At 40.8% G+C, this 18,258-nt stretch overlaps 1 protein-coding gene across 1 annotated transcript in view; it reads left to right on the top strand.

Moving 5' to 3' along the window:
• Positions 1 to 18,258, top strand: part of LOC137327706 (protein inscuteable homolog) — a 190,514-nt gene that overhangs the window by 83,136 nt on the left and 89,120 nt on the right. The window contains exon 5 of the mRNA XM_067993505.1: positions 1,441 to 1,566. Within this exon, the coding sequence (XP_067849606.1) occupies positions 1,441 to 1,566 (126 nt within the window). The remainder of the gene's footprint in view (positions 1 to 1,440; positions 1,567 to 18,258) is intronic.

The raw sequence follows: 18,258 nt of genomic DNA, 5'->3' as shown, positions 1-18,258 counted from the left end.
AATGAATCCCACAATTTACTTACATTTGAATTGAATCTTTTGGCTCCTCTCTCAGGGATATGGCTGGACACAACATCGGTATTCTAACAAGGGAGCATTTATTGCCCATCCCTGGTTGCCATAAGAAGGTAGTGGTGAGTCACCTTCTTGAACCATTGTATTCCTTGTGCTAATGGCATTACGCAGGAAAATCTAGGATATTATCCCAGTGATTATAAAGAAAGAAAGACTTGGGGTTTATACAGTGCCTTTCACGACCTCTGGATGCCCCAAAGTGCTTTACAACCCAATGAGGTACTTTTGAAGTGTCGTCACTGTTGTAATGTAGGATTATATCATAATAAGTTGGGTCAATTTCTGTGACTGAACTGGTTTTGATCCCATTTGTACTGTGTCAGAAAGAAGCCAATACCATGATACATTATAGATAAAAATGCTTCATTTGATGTGAAAGGGTTCCATTGGTGGTTTGAAGCACGCAAGCATTTTCATTAATACATTTGGTTCAAAACTCTAAGAAAAAGATCACTTTATTGATAATTCATCTAACGCTTCAGACCATGTTTAACAATGGGCCAGAATTTGCTGTGAGCAGCAAATGAACAGCACCAGCCATTCATTAGATTTGCACTTGTCCATAGACTTTCTATGAGCTTTTGCACGGCAAGTTCCTCTAAATTAGAGATCCAGAAAGCACGGTGTCCTCGACAGGGCATCTGGGATCTGTGTTAACAGGGCAAGCAGCTGTGTATCTCCTTAGCCAATCAGATTGAAGCAGTGTTAATAATAGCGGAGAGTTAGAATTAGGAAGTGTCAGTTAGAATAATAAATTCAATGTCAAATCAGATACAGAAAGTGAAATAAAGAGAGGGTAAGAAAGATTGAATTAAAAGACATAGATAAAAGAAAATGTTTTCAAAAAGGTATTTAATTTTTTTTTAATGTCCAACAATAATTAAAATCTGAAGGAATGTGACTCCACACTTGTAAAAGTTAACTTTCAGTGCCAGAGAGTATGGCAGTAATTAAGACTTACCACGCCATTAAAATGGTATTTAGACTTGAAATGACTTGACTTAACTTCTTCTGGCGAGTTTAGTCCGAATCTATCAGGTAAGTACAGGAACTTCACACTGTTCAATATATTTAAACAGGGAGCGAGACAGCAAGATGCTATTTTCGCGCAGCTTTTGGAGGAGCATTGCATCTCGGCCAGCAACTTCTGGATTTCCGCGTTTAACGGCGCATGTGCAGTTGCTGGAAGTTACTGTCCGATTTGCACATGAATAACGGTGAGCGCTGTTAGCCTCACCTTTATTTTTATAGCAAAATCTGGCAAAAAATCATTATTGATTGCAGCCTGCATTGACTAAACAGAAGTTTGTAAGTAATAATCTTTGAATATGTTTTATAAAGTTCTGTATTTTTTTTCTGTTGCAGGAAGGAGGAGTGGCAGTACTATTCAAACTCTGCAGACAAGATGCTCCTAGTTACCTGCATGTGCATGCCCTCAGAGCACTGTCATCAATATGTGGTGTGGAGGAAGGCATCAATGAACTTGAAAAGGTATGACATTCAGTGGTGAACAGAAAGAATAGTGAATAGTCTTAAAATTGATACTCAATTTGTTCTCCAAAAATGCAAAAGAATGTATTAAATACAATATTGGTACTCAACCAAACTCAGTTCTGCACACATCTGAAAGTTGTTGGAAGGACTGATAAAAGAATTAGCATACAAAGTGGTTTCCTGATTTGAAGAACATTCACTGTAATTGGAGCTTTGGTTGTGATATGTAAATTAGATGCTGATTTCTTATTGTTCACCAATAGTGTAGAGATAAATATTACCAAACCATAGAGGTAAATGTAGAGAGTACTTTGCAAAATATCAGTGACTGATCCATCTATGACTCATTGATTCAGTTCAGGCCAAGACTGATTTTTTAATTTATTAACACCTGTTGGAGACTTGAGGAAATATTACAAATCACTCTGTAGCTGCTGTTTAAAAGATTTATGCTGATCAAACCTGTAGTGCCTGATAAAATACTATTTTGAAGAGTAATCACCACATTTCCCTTTCTGGTCTTTTGCCTTGTCCACTGAAATGTTTTGGTTAATATAAATACTATATTCCATCAATCATTCTGATATCAGATCAGAAAGTTCCATTCCTTGGGCCACACATACTATTGCGCTTTATAATTAAATAATATAATAGAAATGAAACTTTGGCAATTTTTATATTACTAGATCTCCTGTGGCATTGCACATAGTAAGTTGGAGAATATGTTCTTTCTCTTATCTGTCTCTGCTTTGTGTTGCTGTTTCTCTCTTTTTTTCATTTTTCTGTACGTGTCTCATTCTCTTTTCTGCTTCTCTTTCTCTAACTCATTTTGCGTCTCCGTCTTTTTATCTTTTCTTTCAGGTGCGAGGTTGTGGGTGGTGCAGCATTGAAATGAGCTGTCAAGGGCAGCCTCCTGCATTTTCCGGTGGGGATTGCAGGAAAAATGTGGCCTGAGATCATCAGTTGCTCCCTTCTCTTCTCCTCCCCCATCACTCCTGCTTTCCCCCATCCCTTATCTCACACTGTGTTCCCTACCCCTTCACCTTTGCATTGTCCCCTTCACTTCCATCTCAAACCCTACTCAATCCCATTGCTACCCCTACCTCAACCTTCTTCTCCTTCTCAGATCTCCGCTGTCACTCACCTCACCGTTAACACTCTAACCATTCCCTCGTCACGACCACTCACTTTTTCCAAGGGTGGATGGTGAGAAGCCAGAGTCCTCCTTACCCTCAACCTGTTTCTTTCCTTCCCATCCTATCCGTTTCCCTCACAGAGACCTTGTTTGCTTTCAAAATTCAAGTTACTTATGCTTTTAAACAGTTTATTATGCTGAAGAACGAGACTCTACCTGTCCCCCTCTATCTGTCACTCTCGCTCTTTATATCTCACTTTCTTTGTCTCACTAGTGTCAGTAATTCGAATGTTTATATTTTCTAGTTATATGGAGGTGATTGAAAGCTTTCTGTTTACTTCAAAATTCAATTCATTTTTTTAAAGGAATTCAAATTAGGATGAGAAAAGGCACTCAGCTTAATATGCTTTCTGAACTTTGTAGAACACAAAACAAACGCTACAATAGATATATATTCAGTGAAGTCTGTCATTTTATCTCTCTCTCTCACACACACCCACACACGGACATACAGCATCTGTTATTTAAAGGGAAACACTGAAATAAACTTTACCTGAATAAAGTGAATAAAAAATGCAATTTGCCCTCTAGCTTTTCTTCAAATGATTTTGAAAACAACTGAGCAGAACCTGCTAGGAGCCAAAAAAAATGATCAGCACAGCTGACTCAATTGTACTGGTACTGGGAAATTGATGGCATTGAACATTTTCAGACGACAAAATTTACATTCAGCCAAATCTGGGGAAAAATATCCAGCCTAAGCCCAGGCTTTCAGAATGGAAATATTAAAAGACATTTTTATTGAATTTTTAATTTAAAACCTTATTTTGGGTGTTCAGTTACTGAGGAAAAAATGAGGGGGATTTTTTTTTAAAGAGTACATTGTCATTGATTTGTGGAGTGAAGATAATACAGCACCATAAAATGGTACTACAGCAAAGCGTGACAGGTAAGTTTTAAGATTGATGTTGGAAGTTCTATTGGAGTGCTAACTACTGGCATTACAGGGAAAAATAATTGTTAAGTGTAACAAATAGGTGTGAACATTTTAACATTGAAATTTCCACTTGAAATTTTTGCCCAGTCATTTTCAATGGAGCATGTAACCTAGGTGAGAAATGTAATTGGTCCAGAATTTGCTGCCAAAATAACAGCGAGTTTAATGCACATGGTGTTATTAATTTGTAAATCGTCCAGCAACTTATGGCGAGCAAGAGATACGACATGAATTGCGAATCACCACAAGTTGCTGGACGATTTGCGCCACTCCCCCATTAGCCTTGTGAAAACTGTAGCTTGCCCTCAACCATCCCATGAGTTTCACGAATTGCTGCACATTAATTGTCAATTAAACTCACTGCAGAAAGTTAGGGCTGGTACTTAACAGCGTAAGTACCTTTTTAATGACGCGATATATGTTCCTGCAATGCCACTCAACCTCTCCAGCCCAGAAAGAGAACAATTGAAACTGTGGCGTCTCATTCCTATAGGTATTAAATTGTTGTTAGAGATTTTTTCCTTTCTTTTCCTTTCAGTCTCTTTTTTTCTCTCTCTTTTAATCTAATCTTTCTTTCCCTCTTTATTTTTGTTTCTTGACTATAATTCACCCTATTTCCTTCTCCATCGTTCCTCTGTTTCTTTCTCAATCCTTAAATCTCATTGGTTAAAGAGATAGACTGTTGGTCCATCATTGACCATGGTCCCAGATGCCCCGTTGCCCTTGCTGAGCCGTTATCAGCTGGCACTTCCAGCAACTTGCAGGGCAAAAACTTTCGAGCTGAAGGGTGAGGGAAAAAGAATAACTAACGGCGTATGCCGTGAGATGTCCTCCTCCAGCAAATTCTGGGCCAATATTTTATCAATAGATATGTGAAGTTATTTTTTAAAAAACAAATTGAGGAAAGAGTGTGTAGTTCTGTTCAAAAAAAATATTGTTTTATAGAAAAAAACCAATGTTGTCATATTACTCTCAGCAAAATTTATAATGAGCACATTGGTATAAAATTCCTCTTCATTAGTTTAATGTATTTATGAATCCGTCTAAAATAATCTGAGCAATGGATGGGTTAAATGCAAAATGGAGGAGTTTCATTTGAAAGCAGTAACACATTACTTACAAATACCATTGAGAGCGATTTCAATCCTTTAGCTCCCACTAAACCTATAGCAAGATACCAACTGCCATGATAGGACGCTTATATTGCTGAGTAAAAAAAAATGCTGATAATTGAAGCATTTCATCATCAATCAACATTATTCTTGAATACCACTTTGATATGTTTCACTTAGTTTAACACCCAATTTAGTTATTTTCCTGAGGCCAATCACATTTCTGCTTGTCAGAAGTAAGGTCCTCTTTTCAGTGTTGAATTATGCTTGTCATAATTCATTAGAAAGTAAGAACATGAGAGAAGATGAAACAAGAAAAGGTTATTTATTCCACCTGGTCCTTCCATAGAACATCTACAATCTACCCTACTATGGATTCTTCCTCAACTTTTCAATCTCCTGAGGAATTGTCTCCTTAATTCCCAGCGGAAACCAAGCAATACTCCAGAATATTTATTCATCATTGCATCTCTATGTTTTAATGTTGGCCTCCTGCCTTCCACCGAGAATAGCCCTGCTCTCCCATAAGAATTTAAGTGTAGGATCAAGAAAAGATCATTCAGCCGATTGAGCGTGTGGTTCCTTTTTATTCCAGTTCTCTGCATGCAGTCATTTCTATCCTATCTGTCATGTTTATTTTTAGATGATCTTTTTGTGTTATTCGATCTTAACATAGACATCATTGATCAAACCTGTTCCCATCAATTTCCACCTGATTCAAAAACCTGTTTAGCAGCCTTTTAAATAAGTTTGCTGATTCAGCCTTGCTTCTAGGTCACTATTTCCAGATTAGTGAACTGCATATCAGCCAGTTTGCATCATGCTAGGTGATACAACCCCAAGAAGCTAACAACTCAAAAGCAAACCTGAATATAGGTAAGTATGTGAAAACAAATAGTCACACTGCAAGTATAATGGTACACAGGCTTCTAATATAAACTGTAGGTATACCCAACAGGGGTAATTTTCTCAATAAGTGTTGAAAGTGCAGAACCTTAACTGCCAACATCATACATTGGAAAATCAAAGTTTTCTCTCCATCTAAATCAATGAGGGGACAATCATAGGCAGCACCTACACTGTTTTGCAATATGTGTTGCTGATGGTGCAGCTCTCACCTACCAGTGATTACTCAGAAAACTGCCCACAAAGTTCCCTCACTTTTATTAGAGGAATTAGTACATTGGAGCCTGAAAGCGGATACAAGCGTTGAAGGTACAAGATTTGTTTTCTAAGGAGGGTTTGGGGCATGCCTCCCCAGAAAAATATGAATTTGATAGAAAGAACTTGCATTTATATAGTGCCTTTCACAATCTCGGGACATCCCAAAATGTTTTATAACCAATGAAGTACTTTTGAAGTGTTGTCACTGTTGTAATGATGCTTTATTTGGGGTATGTTCAAGTATTTTGGAATCTGCAATGAAATGGGGAACTTTTTTTTATCTAAAAAGGAGATATAGTGAGGCACATACCTCAACTCAAACACAGCATGGGCCTGCTGAAACAAAGATTCCACTGCTTGGACTGCTCAAACAGTGTGCTTCTCTATTGTCTAGCAATAGTCTGCTGAATGTTGCAAAGGCTTGCAATGCAAAGAGTGAGAATGCATGATGAAGAGAAGGCCCATATTTTAGCAGTAGCAGGGGAGGAGGTGGAGGTAGAGCTACCTGTAAGATTGATCTGAAAGTCAATGATTGATAATTATTTCCAGCAATTCCCAGATCCACCCTAGCACAGATATTGCAGAGGGTTGAAACACCACTCAATATATCAATAAACAAAAAGGTGTACATATCCATCTATTTAATGCCTTCTTACATTACCCTACCATCAGGTGTAACATTAACATGGCCCTTCCTCCTCCCAAAAAACTGTAGACTCTTGGCAGAAATAAAATGCTCCAAGTTTATTACATGACCTTTATGTTATAAAGTACTTCCAAATCCTACCACCATGCTTCCCCTTGGTGACCCTATAAACTGTGCTTCTTCTACTTCTTCATGCTACATCTAAGTGCTGTCTGAGTGGAAGGAGCAAGTGTGGTCGTGGGCTTCTCTTGTTTAGTGCTGGCCTCAAAAAAGATGGAGTGGCATACCTGAGTCTAGTTTCAAGAGTTGACCTTGTTACAGCTGGTGCAATATCTAAAAAGACACTGGTTGCTATCACCTACCTTTTAACGGTCACTTGATCATTTCTTTTGAGGCGTCTGCCTGGATTGGATGGACGTGCAAGCTCTCAAAAAGAAGTTACCCTTTCTGCCCCTTCTCCTGCCGTGACCCAGGTGTTGGGTACTTTTGAAGACTGACTAGTGATCTGCATGAGAAGAGAATGAGGAATTTGACTGAGGAATATGAATCCTGCCAACATGGATACCTCATGCCATATAGCTGAGGGACACCTTTGGCTGGGTAAATTGGACAACAGCTTGCTGTTCCACATCTGTTACCTCCACTTGCTCCATCTTGTGATGGGTGCTTCATCTGGTGCTCCTTTCTCAAAATCACCATCCTTGAATCTGCGAAACGTGTTTGTACGAGCTGGAGTGTGTGATACAACCTGTTGTGAAGTGTTTGATTCTTGGCTCCAGCAGCTGCCACAGTCTTATCTTGGGAAGACCCAAAAAGAAGAGAAAAGGAAGATATGTTACAAGGGTTTCAGCATAGAATGCCTCTGAGAGAGATAAGATACCAATATATTGTATGCCATACTACTATTATGCAATCGTAGAAGCATAGAAATTTACAGCACAGAAGGAGGTAATTCGGCCCATCGTGTCTGTGCCCGCCGAAAAAGAACTATCCAGCCTAATTCCACTTTCCAGCTCTTAGTCCATAGCCTTGTAGGTGACAGCACTTCAAGTGCGTATCCAAGTACTTTTTAAATGCGATGAGGGTTTCTGCCTCTACCACCCTTTCAGGCAGTGAGTTCCAGACCCTGTGGGTGAAAAAGTTTTCCTCAGCTCCCCTCTAATCCTTCTACCAATTACTTTAAATCTATGCCCCCTGGTTATTGACCTCTCTGCCAAGGGAAACAGGTCCTTCCTATCCACTCTATCTAGGCCCCTCATAATTTTATACACCTCAATTCAATCTCCCCTCAGCCTCCTCTGTTCCAAAGAAAACAACCCCAGCCTATCCAATCTTTCCTCATAGCTAAAGTTCTCCAGTCCTGGCAACATCCTCATAAATCTCTTCCGTACCTTCTCTAGTGCAATCAGATCTTTCCTGTGATGTGGTGACCAGAATTGTACGCAGTACTCTAGCTGTGACCTAACTAGTGTTTTATACAGTTCTAGCATAACCTCCCTGCTCTTATATTCGATGCCTTGGCTAGTAAAGGGAAGTATCCCATATGCCTTCTTAACCATCTTATCTACCTGTCCTGCTACCTTCAGGGATCTGTGGACATGTACTCCAAGGTCCCTCTGTTCCTCTGGACTTCTCAGTATCTTACCATTTATTGTGTATTCCCATGCCCTGCAATGCATACCTCTGTGTTATTGAGAGAGTCAGGGTAGCAATAAGATTAATAAAAGTTGAATACTTGTTGGCCAATGGTTGCACACTTCCAAACTTTCCCTCCCCAACTTCTTCCATGGACTCTGAAAATGCCAGGGCCATCTCTTCAAATCCTGATAGCTGTGATATTGTGAGGTCCCCTGCAAGTCTGCTTATGCTCACAGTGGTCTTATATCTTTTCCAGATGGACATCCATATATTACAAACATGCAGAGTACACAGACGCTCAGCCCTGTGGCCAGTGCATAATGCATTTTGGAATACTTTTCAATGATGCATAAATGTCAGTTCCGATAGTTCTCAGTACACTTTCAACTTGAGCTATAGTGAAAGCTACCTGTGTGCCTCACAACAAGGATGCCCTTTAGCTTCTGTGTAATAAAGGAATGTTTAGAAAGGGGAAAGGGTTGTTTCCATGCTTAGTATGTTACCTCCACAAAGGTAACAGCTTCCACTTTTTTGGATTGTAGAAAGGATGCCCTAAAAGTCAAATAATGTACTCAGTGGTGGGTTCACTTTGCTTGATACTCCACCTGATACCACAAAGCTTTTTTATTTCTCGTTACCAGGTCTGACTCCATTTACTGTATCTGCAACCTTCATCCAAGCAGCTTTAACCTTCTCAGCTTTCACAGGGGGTTGGCTTTCTGCTCCAAAGAAGGCCACCTTCATTTGCTATACCTGCTGCAGAACCTCCAAGACATCGTTAGTAGATGGGGAGTTTGCTCCACATTTCTGCTTGCACACATTTTCTTCCCCACAGGGCTCTTCCATCTTTTCTTGTAGTTACTGTTCTTCCATTGCAAATAGGACAGAATTCACCACAAAACATCCACTCTCTTTTAAATGCCAGCAGCAGACCTTTAGGAGCTGCTGCCTGGCTGGATTTCCCATGTCTCTAGCTGTTTATCCTCAACCAGGCTCCCTGCATATATGTTGTTCTGGTGCAGAGTCTATTCAAATGAGCAGTAGGAGCTGGCCTTGCAAAACTTGGCCAGCCCCAGCCGACCCATTACCAGCTCAGGTGCACCACACCCAATTTTGCTGACTTCAAAATGAAGGGGATAAATAATTTTAACAAACCAGTTTGTATTGTGGATAGTCATGAACATTGTAAGTAGTGGTAAAATAGAAATAATTTTGTAGATTCCTAAAATAACAGTGAGTGCAATAAGATTTGAAATAGCAAACAGTAAATTTATTCGACTGTTCAGATCAGTGGAGGTGAGAAATCCTTTTATCTTTGTATAAAAGCATTAAATTGTGATGTCAGCTTTGGTGCATTCAACTACTGTGATTAATAGGATGTTAATGAAGGTTTAACAAGGCTGAGACATTTATTAGATCATAAACATTTATAGCTGCAACCACATTTTTGTTTTGATCACAGTGCATAAATCTAGTATTCTATTTCATTACAGTGATATTCATAAATGGACATTAATTACTGCATACATATCATTAATCATGTATTGTACATCAGTGGTATTCATAATATGGCCAGGGGAACAACCTGCCCATCAGCTGTAGCCCTTGGCAGACTTGCTGCTGTATCTCTGGGCTTCCATTCACAGTCTGCCCAGCTTTGGACTCGAGCTTAAATTTAGGAGTTTCCTTTTCATGCTGCCCAATGAAAGAATGCTGTCAGGTCCGTGATAGTGCTAATAGAATTACAAGTCCGGTCGTTTCCCCTTAAAACCCAGACAAGCCTCAGACATTTTCAATTCCATTGACTTCAAAGGAAATGAAAATTAGGAGAGATATATAACGGGCAGCTGAATCAATATCGCCCATTTTACACCATCGCCCATTTTACACCATCACCCAAAGTCAAAATTATGCTATTTGAATGATTTGATTATAGGGCAATAAACTGATAGAGGGTTCAGATGACAACACAAACAAACTCCAAGCATTTGTAACTGTTATCTGAACCCCAAGGTGAGATTGCAGTCTTCAAATGATTCCAGGCCATCTGCTGTGAACTTCATAGTCGAACAAACAACTCATGAAGTGGAGTAAAGTTATTGCAGAATTCTTAAACAATGTAATGGTATGTAGGTATTTGTAAGATTAAAGGCTGCCTTGAAAGTATGTGCTAATTTGGCCATTAATTTTATATTTACTATTGCAATAGTGTTTAAACCCATGTATCAGCCTTTTAGAATGTCGTATGAAAAATCAAACTTTTTCACTGGGATTGGAAGTTGTCAGTCTCAGTCAATCATTTAAATGCTTGGATTTATAAAGCAGTGTATTCAGATTAGTTTAAGAAAAAGCACTGATACAAAAGGTGGTCAAAATACTAACCGTATTTAAGTTGCTTCTTGAAAGACTGAAGACAATAATCAATTCAATAGTTTGTTTCGCTAATGGATACAGTAGCATAGTGCTTATGTTACTGGACCAGTAATCCAGAGGCTTGGACTAATAATCCAGAATCATGAGTTCAAATCCCGCCACAGCAGCTGGGGAATTTAAATTCAATTAATTAAATAAAATCTGGAATTAAAATATTAGTATCAGTAATGGTGGCCATGAAACTACCGGATTGTCGTAAAAACCCATCTGGTTCACGAATGCCCATTCGGGAAGGAAACCTACTGTCCTTACCCAGTCTGGCCTATATGTGACTCCAGACCCACAGCAATGTGGTTGATTCTTAATTGCCCTCTGAAATGGCCTAGCAAGCCACTCAGTTGTAAAATCTCGCTAAAAAAAGTCATAATAAGAATAAAACTCAGAACTACATGCATGCTAAACAGCAAATGCTGTCGACAGAGCTAAGCGATTCCACAACCAACAGATCAGATCAAAGCTCTGCAGTCCTGCCACATCCAGTCGTGAATGGTGGTGGACAATTAAACAACTAACAGGAGGAGGAGGCTCTGTAAACATCTGCATCCTCAATGATGGTGGAGTCCAGCACGTGAGTGCAAAAGACAAGGCAGAAGCGTTTGCAACCATCTTCAGCCAGAAGTGCCGAGTGGATGATCCATCTCGGCCTCCTCCCGATATCCCCACCATCACGGAAGCCAGTCTTCGGCCAATTCGATTCACTCCACGTGATATGAAGAAACGGCTGAGTGCACTGGATACAGCAAAGGCTATGGGCCCCGACAACATCCCGGCTGTAGTGCTGAAGACTTGTGTTCCAGAACCAACTGCACCTCTAGCCAAGCTGTTCCAGTACAGCTACAACACTGGCATCTACCCGACAATGTGGAAAGTTGCCCAGGTGTGTCCTGTCCACAAAAAGCGGGACAAATCCAATCCGGCCAATTACCGCCCCATCAGTCTACCCTCAATCATCAGCAAAGTGATGGAAGGTGTCGTTGACAGTGCTATCAAGCGGCACTTACTCACCAATAAACTGCTCACTGATGCTCAGTTTGGGTCCCGCCAGGACCACTTGGCTCCAGACCTCATTACAGCCTTGGTTCAAACATGGACAAAAGAGCTGAATTCCAGAGATGAGGTGAGAGTGACATCAAGGCAGCATTTGACCGAGTGTGGCACCAAGGAGCCCTAGTAAAATTGAAGTCAATGGGAATCAGGGGGAAAACTCTCCAGTGGCTGGAGTCATACCTAGCACAAAGGAAGATGGTCGTGGTTGTTGGAGGCCAATCATCTCAGCCCCAGGACATTGCTGCAGGAGTTCCTCAGGGCAGTGTCCGAGGCCCAACCATCTTCAGCTGCTTCATCAATGCCCTTCCCTCCATCTAAGGTCAGAAATGAGGATGTTCGCTGATGACTGCACAGTGTTCAGTTCCATTCGCAATCTCTCAAATAATGAAGCAGTCTGTGCCCGCATGCAGCAAGACCTGGACAACATCCAGGCTTGGGCTCATAAGTGGCAAGTAACATTCGTGCCAGACAAGTGCCAGGCAATGACCATCTCCAACAAGAGAGAGTCTAACCACCTCCCCTTGACATTCAACGGCATTACCATTGCCGAATTCCCCACCATCAACATCCTGGGGATCACCATTGACCAGAAACTTAACTGGACCAGCCATATAAATACTGTGGCTAAAGGAGCAGGTCAGAGGCTGGGAATTCTGCGGCGAGTGACTCACCACCTGACTCCCCAAAACCTTTCCACCATCTACAGGCACAAGTCAGGAGTGTGATGGAATACTCTCCACTTGCCTGGATGAGTGCAGCTCCAACAACACTCAAGAAGCTCGACACCATCCAGGACAAAGCAGCCCACTTGATTGGCATCCCAAGCACCACCCTAAACATTCACTCCCTCCACCACCGGCGCACTGTGTCTGCAGTGTGTACCATCCACAGGATGCACTGCAGCAACTCGCCAAGGCTTCTCCCAAACCTTCGACCTCTACCACCTAGAAGGACAAGAGCAGCAGGTACATAGGAACAACACCACCTGCACGTTCCCCTCCAAGTCACACACCATCCCGACTTGGAAATCTATCGCCGTTCCTTCATCATCGCTGGGTCAAAATCCTGGAACTTCCGACCTAACAGCACTGTGGGAGAACCGTCACCACATGGACTGCAGCAGTTCAAGAAGGCGGCTCACCACCACCTTCTCAAGGGCAATTATGAACACCCACATCCCATGAACGAATAAAAAAAATCGATAAACATTGTGTTAGGAGGTCCTTGCCCCCGAGTGCTTGGAAGGTGATGTCTGGCAGAGGTCTATGAAAATATAGGGACATAAACACTCACTGGCAATCAGATTTTTAAACAGAAACTGCTAGGGCAGGCTTTTGACAGACACGTGAGGTTAGAATGCAGGAGGGTAGTTAGATGTGATTTTGTTTAAGTCAAGGGAGGTGACCCACTGATGTGGGGAAGCATAGAATGTTCATTATTTTAATTGTGTAAAGGCAAGTAGTGCAGATTGTACTAAGTGAGTCTGATCATAACTGTCATTCTGCATGTTCACTTGCTGCAAAGTAAAGCAGCTTAATGATTCTCTTCATATCTGGCCTCACCTTACCAAGTATTTTCTTGGTCCACCTTTGAAAAGTTTGAGAGATGTACGTGCGAAAGACGTGGATATCCAGCCTATATCCCAAGTGTTACTATTCTTCTTCCTCTTGGTTACACTATTGTATAATTAGATATTGGGCAGTATAGGCACAGTCCTAAATGCAAGATGCTCACACCGCTTATTTGAGTGACTGTACCCGAGAGAATATCTAAAGCAGACCCAAATTTGTAACAGCATCTCACAGTGCCATTCACAGTCAATGAATGTTTTTCGATGATTTTTAATTCAGTTATCATAGTTTGATATAAGGAATTGTTTTTGTTAATTTTGAAGAGACATCTCCACTCGGACGATTCCTTCGGTCGCTCATCGCTTTCTTCAAACACTGTCCTTGGCACAATCCCCCTACAGTCTGGGTTGGATGACCATTGTGTTATTATCATAGTATCATAGTAGGGTACAGCACAGGAGGAGGCCATTTGGCCCATCGTGCCTGTGCCGGCTCCTTTTAAAAGGTATTCAATTAATCCCATGCCACTGCTCTTTTCCCATAGCCCTGTATGTTTCTTCCCTTCCAAGTATTTATCCAACTACCTTTTGAAATTTACAATTGAATCTGCTTCCACCATCCTTTCAGGCAGTGCATTCCTGATCATTACGACTCGCTGCGTAAAATAACGTTTCCTCACGTCACCTCTCGCTCTTTTGCCGATCACCTTAAATCTGTGACCTCTGGTTACCGGCCCTTCTGCCACTGGAAACACTTTCTCCTTATTTACTCTATCAAAACTGTTCATGATTTTGAACACATATATCAAATCTCCCCTTAACCTTCTCTGTTCTAAGGAGAACAATCCCAACTTCTCCAGTCTCTTCACATAACTGAAGTTCCTCATCTCTGGTATCATCTAATAAATTTCCTCTTTTTTTTCTATTCATTCATGGAATGTGGGCGTCGCTGGCAAGGCCGGCATTTATTGCCCATCCCTAATTGCCCTTGAGAAGGTGGAGATGAGCCACCACCTTGAACTGCTGCAGTCCGTGTGGTGAAGATACTCCCACAGTGCTGTTAGGTAGGGAGTTCCAGGATTTTGACCCAGTGGCGATGAAGGAACGGCGATATATTTCCAAGTAGGATGGTGTGTGACCTGGAGGGGAACATACAGGTGGTGGTGGTTCCATGCACCTGCTGCCCTTATCCTTCTAGGTGGTAGAGGTTGCGGGTTTGGGAGGTGCTGTTGAAGACTGCACTCTCTGTAACGCCTTGACATCCTTCCTAAAGTGTGGTACCCAGAATTGGACACAATACTCCAGCTGAGGCTTAACCAGTGTTTTATAAAGGGGTAGCATAACTTCCTTGCTTTTGTACTCTATCTCTTTATTAATAAAGCCCAGGATCGCGTATGATTTTTTAACAGCCTTCTCAACTTGACCTGCCACCTTCAAAGATTTGTGTATGTGCAACCCCAGGTCTCTCTGTTCCTGCACCCGCTTTAAAATTGTACCATTTAGTTTATATTATCTCTCCTCATTCTTCCTACAAAATGCATCACTACACATTTCTCTGCATTAAATTTCACCTGCCATGTATCTGCCCATTTCACCAGTCTGTCTATGTCTTCCTGAAGTCTACATTGTTTACTATGTCATCCGCAAACTTTGAAGTTATACGCTCTCTACCCAGGTCCAGGTCAGTAATATATATCAAAAAGAGCAGTGCTCCTAATATTGACCCCTGGGGAATACCACTGTATATTTCCCTCCAGTCTGAAAAACAATCGTTCACGACTATAAGAGACCATAAGACCATAAGAGATAGGAGCAGGAGTAGGCCATTCGGCCCCTCGAGCCTGCTCTGCCATTTAATGAGATCATAGCTGATCTGATTTTTACCTCAACTCCACTTTCCCGCCTTTTCCCCATATCCTTTGCTGATCAAAAATTTGTCTAACTCAGCCTTGAATGTATTCAATATCTCCACAACTTTTTGGGGTAAAGAATTCCAAAGATTCACAACCCTCTGGGAGAAGAAATTCCATCTCATTTCTGTCTTAAACGGGCGACCCCTTATTCTGAGACTTTGCCCCCTAGTTTTAGATTCCCCCAGGGAGGGGTAACATCCTCTCAGCATCTACCCTATCGAGTTCCCTCAGAACCTTGTATGTTTCAATAAGATCTCCTCTCATTCTTCTAAACTCCAATGAGTATAAACCCAACCTGTTCAATCTATCCTCACAAGACAACCCTTCCATACCCCGAATCAACCTAGTGAACCTTCTCTGAACTGCCTCCAATGCAAGTATGTCCTTCCTTAAATAAGGGCACCAGAACTGTCTGCAGTACTACCTACTTTCTGTCCCTTAGCCAATTTTGTATCCACATTGCCACTATCCCTTTAATCCCCTGGGCTTTAATTTTGCTTACAAGTTTATTATGAGATACTTTATCAAATGCCTTTTGAAATTTCATGTACACATCAACTGCACAACCCTCATCAATCCTCTCCATTACTTCATCAAAGAACTCAATCAAGTTAGTCAAACATGATTTTTCCATTAACAAACCCGTGCTGACTTTTCAATTATTAGCCTATACTTTTCCAAGTGCCGATTAATTTTGTTCCGGATAATTGTCTCTAAAAGTTCTCCACCACCAATGTTAGGCTGACTGGCTTGTAATTGCCAGGTTTATCCCTCTCCCCTTTTTTGAACAGGGGTGTAACATTTGCAATCCTCCAGTCCTCCAGCATCATCCCCTTATGTAAGGACGATTCGAAGATTGTGGCCAGAGCCTCCGCAATTTCCATCCTTCCCTCAGTAACCTAGGATGCGTCCCATTTGGACCAGGTGAATTTTCTACTTTGAGCACTGCCAATCTTTTAAGTACCTCCTCTTTATCTATTTTTACCCTATCCAATATCGCTACTACCTCCTCCTTTACTGCTAAAATGGCAGGATCCTCTTCTCTAGTGAAGACGGATGCAAAGTATTCATTTAGTGCCTCAGCCATGCCCTCTGCCTCCACAAGAAGATTTCCTTTTTTGTCCCTAATCAGTCCCACCCTTCCTTCGACCACCTTTTTACTATTTGTATGTTGATAAAAGACTTTTGGGTTCCTTTTTATGTTAGCTGCTAATCTATTCTCATACTTTCTCCTTGCCCCTCTTATTCCCTTTGTTAGATCTCCTCTGTATTTTTCCTATTCATCCTGGTTCTCTACTGTGTAATAAACCTTACATTTGTCATAAGCCTTCTTTTCCTGTTTTATTTTAATCTCTATATCTTTAGTCTCTCTATATCTTTAGTCATCCAGCGAGCTCTAACTTTGGATGCCCTTCCTTTCCCCCTTGTAGGAATGTGTGTACTCTGTATCCAAACCAACTCCTCCTTGAAGGCATCCCATTGTTCAATTACTGTTTTGCCTTCCAGTTTTTGATTCCAATCCACCTGGTCAAGATCCCTTTTTAACTCACTGAAATTAGCCCTCCTCCAGTTAAATATTTTCACATTTGATTGTTCCTTGTCCTTTAACATAACTATTCTAAACCAAATGATATTATGATCACTATTCCCCAAATGCTCCCCCACTAAAACATGCTCCACCTGCCCCACTTCATTCCTCAGAACTAGATCCAGCACTGTTTCCTTTCTTATTGGGCTGGAAACACACTGTTCAAGAAAGTTCTCTTGTATACATTTCAGGAATTCTTCCACCTCTTTGTCCTTTACACTGTTACTGTCCCAGTTTATATTAGGATAATTGAAGTCCCCCATTATCACTAATTCTTAATTATGATAAGTGTAACCAAGGGGAATTTATTCTTAATAAAAGAAAGTTGAGGCAGAGGTCATTGTATGTTTTAAGGGAAAAGTGGATAAATATTTGAAGCAGAGAACGATACAGTTATGGGAAGCAAGCAGGGAAGTGAGATTACTTTTGGATTTCTCTAGGAAAAGATGGGAACAGACTCAAAGGGCCAGTGACCTCCTTCTATGCTGTAAACAACTACGGTTCTCGAAACTCCAAACTATGCAACGCCATTCCTCATTCTGCCTCCCTTCCCCTTCTAACTGCAGGTTTTAAAATGCTTTGTACTGCTTAACCACTATTGATTGATTTATCTCCTACTCTTTTCAATCTTCTTGGTATTCTGCTTCATGGGCTTTGGCCCTTTGCCTGGGTTTATTAAATTTTTAAAAAATGCAAGTGATTTTTGCATTTTAATGTATATTCTGAAATTTGAAAACTAATTTCACATAAATTTAAATTCTAAATTTACGCTATTTCATCCTGTAAACTTCAGGTAACATTTCACTTCCTTTTTAAGTATTTCCGCAAACTTCTCTGTTTCAAAAAAAAGAGTAATTGTGTGTGTGTAAAATGACATAAGGCTGTGTGTTATTAAAGAATTGTACCAAGTATTTTGTCAGAAATATTTGATTGGGAGAAAACACATTGCCCTTTTAATCTAGGATTGGCTTAGATCCAGAAAAATGGGAGCAATGTCTTCTCTCTCTCTCTCTCCTATAATCATTAAAGACTTTATTGTCCTTGGTTTTTAAGTTTGATAAATGTGAGCAAAATTGGTTGAAAGCGGAAATGGACATTTTGTTGATTTTTACCGCAATTCTGAACATTGCTCAGACCTAAAATGAGTGAAAGGAGGAAAAAAATGCTTTTTAAAGCCTTGCTAAATGTCAAACAGGATAAGCTTGCTTGCGTTATGCATTGGTGATATAAATAAAACGCGAGTGGTAAACTCCAGGTTCGACCTGGAGCTAGTGATTGTCGTGGGCCGTAAACATTTTTCTCTGTGATATCTATGGCCCATCGACAATGGAGTACCAATAATTCCTGATGCGATGTCAACAGTGCTGTAGACATGTGTAAGAGAAATTTACGTACCCAAGTGCTGGAAATGTGTGGATATTTTAACTTTCAGGCAGCATGTGTTGT

The sequence above is a fragment of the Heptranchias perlo genome, chromosome 12, assembly GCF_035084215.1.
Source record: "Heptranchias perlo isolate sHepPer1 chromosome 12, sHepPer1.hap1, whole genome shotgun sequence".
In the NCBI taxonomy this organism is placed as follows: Eukaryota; Metazoa; Chordata; class Chondrichthyes; order Hexanchiformes; family Hexanchidae; genus Heptranchias; species Heptranchias perlo.
This window is presented reverse-complemented; position numbering and strand designations above follow the sequence as displayed.